Genomic DNA, 14,180 nt, shown 5'->3' with positions numbered 1-14,180 from the left:
ACCTGTGCAAATAGGTAAGACATGACAAGATCATCAAGAACAGGGCTTTCTGCACCTCGAAGAATGCCATACCGATATGCTCTGTTGGTACCATTGCAATACCAGTGGGGAAAATAAAACCTGTTAGGAAATATTTAAGCAAACATCAATAAACAGATACCTTCGCTTACCAACACCAGATATTATCACTTTTCATAGACATGTAATTAGTGCTGGCTGGTTTGGAGGACCAATATGAAGCCCCAGTTAGTCAATGGAAGGCTTTGGATCCAGTTCTTGGTGTCTTAAGAGTAACACAACATTTAAGCAGGGTGATAAACTCTACTGGTAGGAACAAGGAGCCCTGCAAAGTTATCCTCACTAATCAGAATATAGAGCATTTTGTGTTACTGTCTTCCAGTTTACTTTCAGACAGTTCCAAAAAAAAGAAAAAAAACACTCAGGCCACTTTTATGCAACGTAAATAAACAAAATCTTCTACATAAGGAAAACTGTGACTGTAGCTTTAGACGTCCACATTGAAAAATCAGGTTAGAGAAAAAGGGTTCTATTGCAGACATCTGCCTGACTACACACAATAATTACTTTGCATTGCAGAAATCAGAATTTCAAACAGGCAAGCACAGAGAAGATAAGATGTACCATTACCAAGAAATATTATTTTTACTTCTGCTGTATTTTTTATTGTTTCTTCAATCTGACATGGCAAGCATATGGTATATAGCCAATCGATAAAGTATGTTATTCAAACTCACTCCAATAATTTTCATTCTTGTATCTATCTCTTATCCAGATACCACCAACAATCTGTCCATAACTTCTTAGAGAAACTATGGTTCAACTAAATATCTTATTGATTCTGTTTTCTCATATAGTTTTGTTTTACTATGGAAAGTGCATAAAATATGATTTAGATTACCTTATTCGGTAAAGCAGGATGAGTCTGGAAGCTTCATCTACATGAAAGATGTGATTTGGGGGATACCACATTCTGTCTGTTTCACTCATGAGTGCAAACATGTTATGATACACTGGCATGATACCTAAACAAAAAACAGAGAAATAAACATTTGTAGGAAATTGTTTTCACAAAGAATCAACCTTACTAAAAAAAAAATAAAAATTGTGGGTTAAAAGTAGCAGATTGGCACGTATTCTCCAACTATTCATTGCACTGCTCTATCACTGTCAACAGCATTGCAATCATCACCTCATAACGTGCAGACTGTTTTTGCTTGTTTATTTTCTCATTCTTCCTTTATGTTCTCTGACTACAGACTGTGTTCACCTGTTATCCTATACTTCACTGTTAGATTACAAGATTTTCTCTGTGTGGCATTTAATAAAATGGCTTCTTAGCCTCTCTGTTTAGTAACAGCTAAGAACAGTACATTACCTTTTTCCTTACCTTTTCCAAAAATAGATGTCAGCATTGAGATTTTAGACCGATGAAAAATTAGAAGCAATACAAAGAAATTCATTATGACAAGGACAACCACTTGCCATTTACATTTTAGTAGCTCAGTTAAGAACAAAATCAAACATATACTGTTAATTAAGCAAAATTGGAAACTATTTTTTTTCCCTCAGCAATTCAGGATTGTTTTAATGAGAATTGACAAGCAATCCTACCTAATCACAAACTATGTAAACCAGTTGAGCATCAACTCTTCAGCAGCACCAGAATTTTACTTTGGCTCCCAGCTGAAAGTAGACCCTAACATAAGACAGATACCACAGCATTGTACTATGCTGCCATGTTATGCATCCATGCAATGCCAGTGCTACAATCCAGAAAACAGGTTAAATGCCTGAGAACTGACAGCACAAAGAGATGAACTTCAACCACTGACAAAGATATTTGGAAGACAGAAAGAGATACAGGTCTAGAGGTCAGAAAGTAGGATGAAAATTACAGTGTGAAGGTCACAGTAGGTCATAACAAAAGAAAACTATGTCTACATCAAAGCAAAATACTTTGGAGGACGAAGGCAAAACAAACTGAAAAAAATAAACAAGATAAAGACAACAAAAGTAACTTAAAATGACGTTAGAGATGAAAGAATTCTAGGAAAAGGTGAAGTACCCACAACCGTGCTCAAAGACTTAGAATGACATCACAAGAAACCAGGAGAAAAAAACCCCAACACCCTTATTTCTTTCTTTCTGTTCTAAACATCATCTAGGTAACTACTGAAGAGGCCAGACCCAAATTTCTTTCGTCACATCTAAAGTGCATGTAAGACAATCCATTAGAAACAAATAATCAACTCCACACACAAACTGCATAAGCTTGTGGAACAAAAAGTAATTCAGTCCTAAAGAACAACTAACTTAAATTTGTTACAAAATGGGGTTTGTCTCTGTAAGGAGCCAGTAAGAGGGCTAAGAACAAGAGGTCTGTTGTGCAGATTTCAGATTAAACTGCTGAAATCTACAGACTAATCAGCTGACACTTGTTTAAACTAAAGCTCACCCAAATATACCAGAACTACACGTCCTAACACATGATCTTCTATGAAAGGGAGTCACAGACTTACAGTAAACTACAGAAATGGAAAGCATTATGTAAAGTAACCAAAGAGAAACCAAAACTAAACACCCCCCCCCCCCAAAGGAATAACCCTGAAGGGATTAGTAACTGAAGGATTGGCTGTAAATCTAGATGTTGCAAATTTATGGTGCAGTAAGACATATTTGATCCATCAGAGTTTTGAGAAATATCAAGTTAACTCTATTTTATGGAGTTAAAAAGAAATCTATCCCATGCAACCAAACATGGTTCTCATTTGATGTGTGAAATGGGATCAACTAGATTACATTACAGATCAGTTGTCTATAAAGCAGTAACAACTGACTTAGCAGTTTTAAGGCTGTGTGGTGTCTGTATCCCAAATAATTTCAGATCAATTACAATGTAATGCCTGTGAACCACCAGCCTATTTCAGGATTTAAGCCAGATGCTAAACACCGTTCAAGGCAATGTTGAGCATTTACCTAGTCTCACTAATACATTTCCCCTATTATCAATCCCACGTAAGCACAGCAAACTTGAAAAAATTTCCAAGTCACATTCTTAAATTCAAATGTTATGCTGCTGTATTTCCCCAAATACACTACAGACACTACCACCACCACCCCACCTTTCAAAAAAACCAAACCAAACCAAAAAAACCCACAGATATTTCAATCCAGATGATATCATTGCCATTCTGAAACTTTAACTATGCAAGGAACATGACTTTGGAATTCCCTCTACAAATCAGAATGTTGGCATTAAAAAAAAATTTGAAAAAATCCTCCTTGCTGTCTTCCTGTGTATGAAAAGTAATCTATGCACTCACTCATCCCTCATACTTTTGCATTTTTAATTCTGAGTGGTAACTTGTACCTTTCACTGCCAGTGCTCAAAGACATACAGATCATATGTGTTTTTCAAGAAAAGGAGTTACACTTTTTTCTCCCCCCCCCCCCCCCTTAAGAATTACACATTTGCGTCAGAATATTGCTACAATTGAAAAAGTTCAGTGATTATACAAATAAAGCAAATCCCCTTATTAGTGTCTTGAAAATTGGCCACAAAAGTCTGGTGAAAGCAGAGGCCAGAAATGTCTCTTTTCATGTAATTCTTACCAGCACTTTTAATTACAGGGACTTTTCAAGCAAATGATAACCGCAGTATTTAAGTGCTTTCTCCAGAAACAAAAACCAAAAGACTGGGGCTGGGGGTGGAGGTGTGTTGGGGGTGGGGAATCAAAGTCTTCTGATGAAGCCTAGACATGTCAACAATAATGAAAACTTCTGAGAAATGTATTTTCAACACAAGTAAAATAAGAAAAGCTGTTCACAAGGTACTAAAAAATCTCCCCTGGATTTCTGCACTACACTAACCATGCTATCAAATCAATCAATGAATAATTAGGAGAGGAGACAGTGACTCAGAGTTAATAAAGCAGTATTGTTCTCCACTTTGCTTCTCCAGCAAGACCTATTAAATAAATTTTCTGGACTACTGCAAAGACAAAACCCTATCTCTTGGCAAGTATTTTATTCGGTATATAAATAATCCTAAATAAAGGAGCCTCATCATGCTATACAGACTGTCAAGTAACATCACGAAAGGTTATTCCTCAAACTTCTACCTGAAGCCTAAAATAAGAATGATATGCATAGTAGTTTCTTCCTTTCCTCATTATGATGTGAGAGCTCCACACCCAGACAAGTCACACTACTTCTTTTACCCTGAAGCAGCTAAGGAAGTAAAATTTTTCTGTATTTCCTCCGTTGGCATTAGGTACCCTTCCACCCATATAGTATATTTTCATTAGGTAATGTCCCTCTGTAAAGAAAAAATAAAAACCCAGAAACTGTACATCATAAAAAGCCAGACACCACTATGAAATGTGGAAGCAATGTGTAGCCTACAGGAGAAATAGTGTCTTACAAAACTGTCTATTCAGGAATATAAGTAAGTCAGCAGACATATACAGATGAAAGCAATTAGTTGCATGGAGTTAATTATTCAAAACAATTTTAAAATCTCCAATTTTCAAAGTCCAATACAAACATTAGTCAGTTCTCACATACAACTGTCAAGTAAACTATCTAAAACTTATGAAATCTTGTACATACCAGATGAAAAATCACTTGGCTTCTCTTACATAAAAATATCTTACCCTCATCTTTCATACAAACTGGAGTCTTACTGAACTCTGGCATCACATTCAGTGTCACTATCCTGTCAACAAAATGTTTTCTGAATAGTTAATCAGAGCACAGGTTTCCTTTCTTGGCAAAACAGAACTGCCCAGAGCTCTGACTAATTTATTCCTTGGGGGTGTGTGTTTGTGTGTGGATTTTCAGGAAAGGCTACCACTTAAGAAAAACACAAAACAAAGCAAAACGCCACAAACCCCCAAAACCGCTCCCTCCCCCCCGCCCAACCCACAATGGGCAGTTACAATCAATGATCACTCTGAGCCATGTGAATTCTGGAAATTCAGTATGTTAAGGATAAATCTGCTTAAAATTCTCTAGCTACTAACAAGGAACCTCCTCTGAACCATACAAGCAAAGAGGTACTACAGATCATCCCAATTATCACATTATGCAACACAGCCACTCCCTTGAAAATGTTTAATTGACTGCAGACACTGTCAGTGCTTAGTCACATTAAATGTTTTGAAACAGTGTTTTCACTTTGGTATAATTAAAAATTCTCTGTTATCTTATGGCTTTCCGGGAGGCACCAGCAGTTTTCAGGGAAAGTACCATGGAATTTCCAATCTATTTTCAAATCAGATGGATAAGAATTAAGAGGTTTCTAGGTGGATTTTCAGGATATCAACATTAAAACAAACACACACACACACAGAAGCCAACAAATTGAAGGTCTTTTGTTAACTGCTAGCTGCCTGTAACACAGCGATCCAGTCAGGATTATCAAACTGGTTCCCTCTTGGGATTCTAGTTCCATTAAAAAGTTAAGATTTCAGGATTTAAGAAGGGAAGGGGGAAAATCAGAACAGAAGCCTGTCAGAAAGCAGATAAATTAAGTCAGATAGATACATCCTACAGAAGTGTAGGGTTCATATACACTAGGGGGACAAGCCATGGCAGAAATGCAAGATGCTAAACAGAACTATGCTCCTTGGTTGACTTTGCCACAACATTTTTCAGTGTGCTATTTAAAAGTTAAAGTCAATAGCTCTGCATACTTTGCTAATAATTTAAGATTTTCAAGAATTGCTAATAATTTAAGATTTTCAAGAACATGGCACAAATTTAGTTGGCTAACACCAAAGCAATGCTTTCCTTATAATTGGGCTTTTTTTAAACTGTGATTTACTAAATCACTTACCTAGAGTAATATAAAAATACCTTCACTTCATTAACTTTAATTCAGTAACTATTTGGATTATACATACAAGTGATGCATATATTTTTTGCTCATATTTTTCAGCCAATTGAATAAATCAACAAATTGTTAGTTTGAAAATTAAATTATTTTTCTATGTAATACTGGTCTTGTGTATAATGTATTATTGTGGTAAGTTACACTGTACAGTTCACAGTTGGTGGTTTGGTGTTTTGGTTTGGTTTTTTTTTTAATTACTTTATCTGATGATAAAAACCCTTAAATCCACTTACAAGAGACTGAGCAGTATCTTATTGCAAAAATTATTGGTATAGATAAGTTACACTAATATAGTATAAAAACCATCCTTCTTATTTGTATACAAATAAGTACATCCAAGTTTCAAATTCAAAGGCCTCAGATGTTCCCAATAGTCTGTATCTGATTTACCTACACCACAACAAAATTCAGTTCACGCTATTTTCAGTTACACTTTCTAATATTTAAACACATATTTCTAGATTTTTTCATAATTTACACTTTGAGTAAAACAAAAATTATAAACAAAATTTATAGTTATTCTGTAAACAATCACATTTATTATTTATTTATTCTGTAAAATATCACATCAAGCTTGCATTATCACTCACTCTTGCATCAACTCTGATGGCTTTCCTGAACTATTACTACTATTTGTGTTCGAATGGCCTTGACTGCTTGAGAGTTCTATAAACTGGTTGTAAACACATTAAAAACAGCTTAAAAAAGAAATTCATTTAAGATTATTTGAGAGAGCGGAGAAAGTGAAAGGGTTGAAGATCATGATTTGGGAAAACAAGTCTCTGCTACTGTATTTAGAGGACACATCTAACAATTATTCTGTAACCTCTAGAAGAATTTATCCATCATATTTCATTTCCACCATCAGCTAGTTCCTTTAATACCACCTTCTCTCTTAGGCTGAGAGCAAAGACTTCCCTTGTTTTTGGTGTGACATTTATAATTTTTTACATGGCAATCAACATACTAGTTAACATAAAAGAGCTGAACCACGACATTGACTAGTCAATTTAAACTTAATTTCAAGACACTTCATTTATTCTTGCATTTCTGGTTAGAAAATGTGATACTCAGTTTCATGTTCAGACAGTTTTCCATATAAAACTATGAACCTACAAGAAGTTTCCTATTTATTATATTTTTCCAGAAATGGAAAGTTTTTTTAAAATAAAATAAGAAAAGGCTTAGCTTCTGTATGCATGCCTCAAATTGGCATGCAACTACAGAATAATATTTAGACAAAGTAATATTTATATAGCCCATACATGCCACATACAACAGATCTAAAGTCAAGTCGGCACAGACTGGAAAACCTTCAATTGTTTGAACTGTGTGAAAGGTACATAACAAGACTGTCTCTGTGACTGCTGATGTTTGCCTATATCCAGTCCTGCTTGCCACCAATAACAAACAGTCATACTTTGATGTAACCAGCTCTGCTATCAACAGATCTAACAAATGCTCAGATCACAGAGAAAGTTAATTAACAATTACCAAGTTTGTTATATTTTGAACATGGCTACTACCTGAACCACTCTCTTCTTTATGAAGTATTCTGATTCAGAGCTAACCTCAGAAAAGACAAGTCTTGCCAACATAAATGTTATTTGATTGTATAGGCTTTGCAGACCTCCATGTTCTGCAATGCAACCACAAAACCTCCTAGAAAAAAACAGAAAATGATAGTAAGTGCTACCTCATGATTTAAGCACTAATAACTGTTATGAAAGAGAACAAAAACCTGCAGCCATTTCAGCCTTTTCCACCAATTTAGAAAGCAATGAATTTACAAATTCTTTCGAGAAAAACGTTGTATAATACTGCCATAGTAGCTGCCAGGCAGAAACCACTCTTCAGGGGACTTTGTCTACCTCAGCTCTACAAGGATAAAGGCTCAACATGATAAAAAATTTTATTTATACAAGTGAGTATAAATCACTACTGATACACTTTAGAAACTCTGGTGAAGAATGCTGAAACAGTAGAAAAATATAAAAACAACTTGATAAATAGTACTATTCATACAAAATAATTTTTAAAACAGTAAAGTATAAAAGGATACATCTAGATGCTAGTTACTAGCCATACCAGCAAAACAGAAACTGGTATCCCAGAAAGCTAGAAGCCTTGAAAAGGACTGGTGAGGTCTGACAAAACAAGCAATAGAGTATGAAGTCTTCAGATGATGTCACAGGAAACAAGACTAATTAGATTTGTGGATTAACAGGAATTGGATTCTGTATGTTTGTGATGTGGGTGAGAAGAATATCATACATGGCCTGTGCTGCACATTTTCCTGGGAAACTGGAGATAGTGCAGAAGACAGGCAAGAAATTAGAACAGTTACAACATTCCAGCTAAAGATATCAATTGGTTTAAGTTTTATAAAAAATAAGACCTAAAGATAAATTGATTATGGCACATAAATATCTCCCTAGGGCTGGTCATTGGGAAAGGCAAAGAAAAACATAGGCTGAATAAACATCTGAAAACTGAAGCAAGAAAAACTCAAACCAGAGAAAAAGGAAGAAAAAGTGGATAATCCAGCAATAACAGTAGAAACAGCTAATCAAACTAACAACGTAGTTACTATTCCAGTGAATTCAGACTAGCATCGGAGATCTTCTGGAAGGTGAGCTGATTCATTAAAAGAGTAACTGATTCATTAGAAGAGTAACTGAAAAAATTGTGTTCAGATGACTTGTTATTCCCCTATCACAAAAACAATCTAGTCAGATAGGAAGCAAAGCACCTGATGTCATGGTTGATGACACAGTATATTCTTTCAAAGACTATGTTATTTTGAACATACTGAATTTGATGGATACAAACTCTCTTCAGTTTAATATTCTGGCAAGTTGGTACATGAATATTTAAGTTAAACAAAGAAGCATTTTTTCCCACCACTATCTAGTAAAACTGTTCTCTATTTCACTCCCTCAGCAACACCCACAGTGACTACAATGGTATTTATTTCCATTTAACAAATATTTAACTATCACCTAATGTAAACATTCAATACCACTTTAACAGTCAGAAAATTAAGAACCCCCTGCCCTCCCCCAGCCTTACACACAGTTGCTGTACCTGAGGGTCTGAACTAAGCTGACAAACCTAATAGAGGCAAAACTGAAGCTCAAAAAACATGGGCACCAGTGCTAAGAAATCTCTCCTTATTACAGAAATGAGTATGGGCATATTTTCTAAAGTGAGGAGACAATACTTTTTTTTTTTTCCTTCAACTGGAGGAAAAAGACTATAGAATCTTGGGGACACAGTGGAAGGTATCTGGAAGATCTTGATTTGAGTCACCATCAAAAAGATACCGCAACTTCGAGAACACTCCCAGGTCCATCTGTCAAACTCAGACCTACAAGGTCATTAAAGCAGCATAATCTCACACAGCTGAAACTTTGCAAACCTCTGAATACTGTACTGCTTCTTCATGGTCTCCCAGAGTGAATCCCAGGCAGTGCTTGTGCTGAACTCATCTGTGCTTATCTGCCTAAAGCTCTCACATTACATGAAGAGCAACTTTACAAACTCGCATCTTAGACTCTGCCACATCTAAAGAACTCCAAGGAATAACAGGGCTTAAACCCAGAAGAATCTTTGTGAAACTAGCATATACAAGCAAATTACCAACTCACAGCATGCTACTCAGGCAGTACAGAACATTCAACAGCACAGAAAAAACTGACAGATGCCTCCCAAAAGTAGTCATCAAAACCATATTTAAAAACAGTATAGCAAAAGACAAATATCACAAAGGTGTAAGATGTTTCGTATTTGTGACCCACTGGAAAAGAAAGATTTGGAATTACAAGCCTTTTAAATTCATTTGCACCTGAAAGCTAAAAGACAAATCCAGCCTTGTACCACTGAGAGCTCAAAAAGATATGGAGATACTCTGTGTCCGTGTGTGTGCGTGCGCACGTGTGCATGAGGAACAAAAAGACAGTCACTTTAATATCCAAAGTTTATTGGAATTAATCTTTTTTACTCACAAATTCAACATTTGCAATGAAAGACGCACACACAAAATGCATGCTTGAATTATTTTACTATGGGTCTCAGCACCTGTTCATGTTAAGCTCTGGGTAAATGTAACAATTCAAAGACTTTCAGATATAAACATGTTTTGTTTATTTATTTATTTCAAATACACTACCCTGTCATATACTCACTTTATTTCCTAAACGATTACGAAAAGCATTAATGACACACATACACAACCAGTCATGTTATATCTAACAGAACCATTTCCATCTGCAAAGTGATTAAGCATGTATAATATACAATATACACATAACTTCCAGGACCAATCTGTTTTGCAGGATTGCAGAAAGTAATTCAAGCTATTTCCAGCTGCTGCTGTGATTTAACTATCCAAACTATATCTCAGCTCAACAAAAGAAGAATTCCAGGTAAAGGATAGTATACCCTCAAATTATTTGCAAAAAGATGGCAGTCACCCAATGATAATATCAGTTTCACAACCATTCTGACAGGAAAAGTTTTGCAGCCTGGTGCTAATTACTTCTGATACTGATTACTTTCAAAAGAACAGAGAGATTAGCATTTCCGTTAAAATGCCACCATTTTTATGAGCTCTGGATTATTAAAAACTTTCTGAAAGAACAAAGAGATTAGCATTTCTGTTAAAACACCACCATCTTGATGCACTCTGGATTATTAAAAGCTTTCTTGCATTAAGTTGAATTTTACCCCTTCATTATGAAAACCATTATGTATATACTTACCACAGGCTTTACAGGCAACAGTACAAATCTCCTCTGCAACATATTCTCCAGCTGGTAATTGAAGGTAATCTCCTCCTGTCTTCCCAGGAGAATGATAAAGGTACACTTGAAGCAATGGTTCTGTATGCTTGGGTGCACTGCTATTCCCATGGATGTCACCATTCTGGTGGACAGTAGAAGTTCCTGTACCTTCCGTATTTGTCATTGTAAGACAGGCCATTGTTTGTTTTGGTTCTGTTCAGAGCATTTGCCTAAAAGAAATGTAAGCAGTACTTCTTGACTAAGTGTATTTGATTTTGCTTGTAATACTCCTATTTAATGATAGTACTGTTCTGACACCAGAAAAACACTAACAGCAGAGGACAAGAGAATGGCTGATAATGTTTACTAAAAGTTGAGTTTCTCTTTGATTTACTACATAGCCCTACTCTGAAAAATAACAGACACTATGACAGGAAAAACAAAGATATTAATTGGGAGTCCAACTAGAGGATTTATTACTTCTCGCTGGATTTTAGACAGCGTGTGCTTGCCTGTCCAACTAAAACATGCTAGTTAAACCTGAAAGCCAAAATAATCCCTTTAATGACATCTGTGCAACTTATTATATTCCCAGTTTAAATGCAAAGATTGCACTGAGAACATACAAGACAAAACAACTAGCTAGGTCACAAACTGGCACTGATGAAGAGAAGGGTAGGAATAGCACCTTTCAGCTGAGTTTTAGTCTTAAGCAGACACTTAAAAGAAAACAGGCTGAGGTGAGACTCTTAAGTAAGCATACTTGTTCTACATCTATGAATGGAAGGACTTCCAAGACCTCCTCCTTTCAGACTAATCATTTAAGTCAATTCATAATGAACTCAAGCTAAAAATCCTCTCTGATAAATGTAATTAAAGAAGAGACTAATAACTCAGTATAAAACCACAGGTATATTGGATAATGAAAAAAACCCCCAAATTAAAAAAAAAGTGAGATTGACAGCATATTCCAAAAGCCAGTTGAAGAATGTCTTTGCTCTTCTGCAACTCTATCGTAATTTTTAATCTGTATAATCCATGCTTATGATAAAAGCTTTGATCACAGTCTATAAGGCTTGCTATTATTAAAATTGATTCCAGGTAACTACCACCTGGAATCCAGAATCTCATATTTTGAAAATGCAGAACAGGGCTAAACAAGACATCAGTTATAAAGATTTAATTTTTTTAGAATCATAGAATGGTTTGGGCCACAATGAGGTCTCCCTGGGGCCTTCTTTTCTCGAGGCTGAACAACCTCAACTCTCTCAGCCTTTTTTCATAGGAGAGGTGTTCCAGCCATCTGATCATTTTTGGGGCCCTCCTCTGGACTTGCTCTAACTGGTCCATGTCCTCCTTGTGCTGGGGATCCAGAGCTGGGTGCAGGACTCCCCAGTGGGGTCTCACAAGAGCAGCGCACAGGAGGAGAATCACATCCCTTGACCTGCTGGTCACACTTTTTATATGATAGAATTGGCCTTCTGGGTTGCAAGCGCACATTGCCAGTTCATGTCTCATTTTTGATCTACCAGTATCTCCAAGTCCTTCTCTGCAGGGCTGCTCTCAATCCATTCACCTGCCAGTCTGATACTGAGGATTGCTCCAACCCAGGTGCAGGTCCTTGCACCTAGCCTTGCTGAATTTCATGAGGTTCATACAGGCCCACTTCTCAACCCAGTCAAGGTCCCTCTGGATGGCATTCCTTCCCTGAAGCCCATCAGCTCCACTATTCATAGAACAGAATCATAGAATCATTTAGGTTGGAAAAGACCTTTAAGATCATTGAGTCCAACCATTAACCTAGCACTGCCAAGTCCTCCACTAAACCAGGTCCCTAAGTGCCACATCTACACATCTTGTAAATAGCTCCAGGGACAGTGATTCAACCACTTCCCTGGGCAGCCTGTTCCAATGCTTGACAACCCTTTCAGTGAAGAAATTTTCCCTAACATCCAATGTAAACCTCCCCTCGTGCAACTTGAGGCTGTTTCCTCTTAGCAGACAAGTGTCCAATTGGACATACTTAAGTTTTCCCTTCTTTGCTCCATCCAAAGACCATTGCATCAGCACAACAGAAACATTAAACATGGCAAAAAAATTTAATTGCTCTTCATCCAGAATTAAAAGTTGAGCACTTCGAGACTAAACATATTGGGAGATGTTAATCTACCTGTTTGCAGAACATATTTCAGTATCATTTTCTGGGGTATACAGAACAGATTTGTTATCATATTGTAATTCAAGAGAATTTCTGTGTTTGTGTAAAGAATGTAAATGTTCATGTAAAGAATTCCCATAGCTGTATAAACAGATTTAATATACCCAGAATGGGACTTTTGTAGGTAAGTTACTTAGTACCACAGAAATAAGTATTTGTTTGTCAAAAAGGAGCTATGTACCAGGTCTACACACATCTGAAAGTGGTCGTCTGACATGATCAAGACTCAGTGAAAATGAGAAATGGCCTGTCCATTTATCCACGTAACAAGAACGTGTAACAAAATCTGGATGGAATATAAACATCTTGATTCGGAGATCAAAGCTACCAACTATAAAAATCTGATTCTGGTACTGATGAACAGAGGATTTGATCCAATAAGATTATTTTAATGTTCCTAATCTGGATAATATTTCAAGTCACAGCTTCTAAAGGGTGAGATTAATCAGCCCCCCATATTGCTCTAACCACACTCACCAGCATCTACAATGCAACATGTTTACATGCAATTCTCTGCTGCTGTCTGTACCTCCAATGCACCTAACTGAGGGTTAATTTTACCAACCATGCTGAGCTGCACTAATTCATATGGTTCTTTTTAAGTTAACCAGGAAGAAATTAATTAATGAGATTGAAAACCACCACTTATGCAAGAAATTTCAGTAAAATGTGGAGGATATACAAAATCCTCATGATTTAATAATATGCAGCATTCACAGCCCCATTCAGAACAACATTTTTTATTTCTTATGGGCAATGGGCTCTACCAGTTTTGCAAAATCTAAACTCTCTTCTTCCAAATAATCCTCCCCCACCTTCAGTTTGTCTCCATCCCCCCACCCCTCACCCCCCCAGGAGGGCAGCAGCATTTCTAAGGAAACTTCCAAGGCTAGGACCTTAAGACATACCACTTCAAACATACAACTTTGGAAGTTCAACAATCAGAGCATTCTCTCACTACAGATAAATCCCTGACTGTTAATTACCTTTTATCACTTGAGAAATCTCTGTATGAAACATGAGAGTGATGAAGCCCTTTAAAAAAGCACGTCAGAAGCCACCCACTTGCTGCTGGTATCCACAGGTGGTCAGACAAAGCAGGCACACAAGCAGTGGTGGAACATCATGTATCTGCAATAAAAACACATTTAATATTAAAAGAACCTTAATGGCTGTGAATCATACATAATGCATCATTATTTAAGAATTCAAATCTGTGTGTAGGTACAGACAGAATGATCCACTCCTATCTCATTTGCCC

General features: G+C 36.5%; 1 protein-coding gene across 10 annotated transcripts in view; it reads right to left on the bottom strand.

Moving 5' to 3' along the window:
* JAK2 (Janus kinase 2) overlaps positions 1-14,180 on the bottom strand; it is a 96,224-nt gene that overhangs the window by 39,087 nt on the left and 42,957 nt on the right. For 8 of the 10 annotated variants that reach the window (XM_075020736.1, XM_075020741.1, XM_075020743.1 and 5 more), the window contains exons 2-5: positions 13,906-14,050; positions 10,681-10,931; positions 920-1,043; positions 3-120 (exon numbers count right to left, since the gene is read on the bottom strand). In XM_075020736.1, coding sequence (XP_074876837.1) covers positions 3-120; positions 920-1,043; positions 10,681-10,900 — 462 coding nt within the window. In that variant the 5' untranslated portion in view covers positions 10,901-10,931; positions 13,906-14,050. Of the gene's footprint in view, positions 1-2; positions 121-919; positions 1,044-7,443; positions 7,580-10,680; positions 10,932-13,905; positions 14,051-14,180 lie in introns of those variants that run through there. The other 2 variants (XM_075020740.1, XM_075020744.1) reach the window with 2 other exon arrangements.

The sequence above is a fragment of the Buteo buteo genome, chromosome Z (assembly GCF_964188355.1).
Source record: "Buteo buteo chromosome Z, bButBut1.hap1.1, whole genome shotgun sequence".
In the NCBI taxonomy this organism is placed as follows: domain Eukaryota; kingdom Metazoa; phylum Chordata; class Aves; order Accipitriformes; family Accipitridae; genus Buteo; species Buteo buteo.
This window is presented reverse-complemented; position numbering and strand designations above follow the sequence as displayed.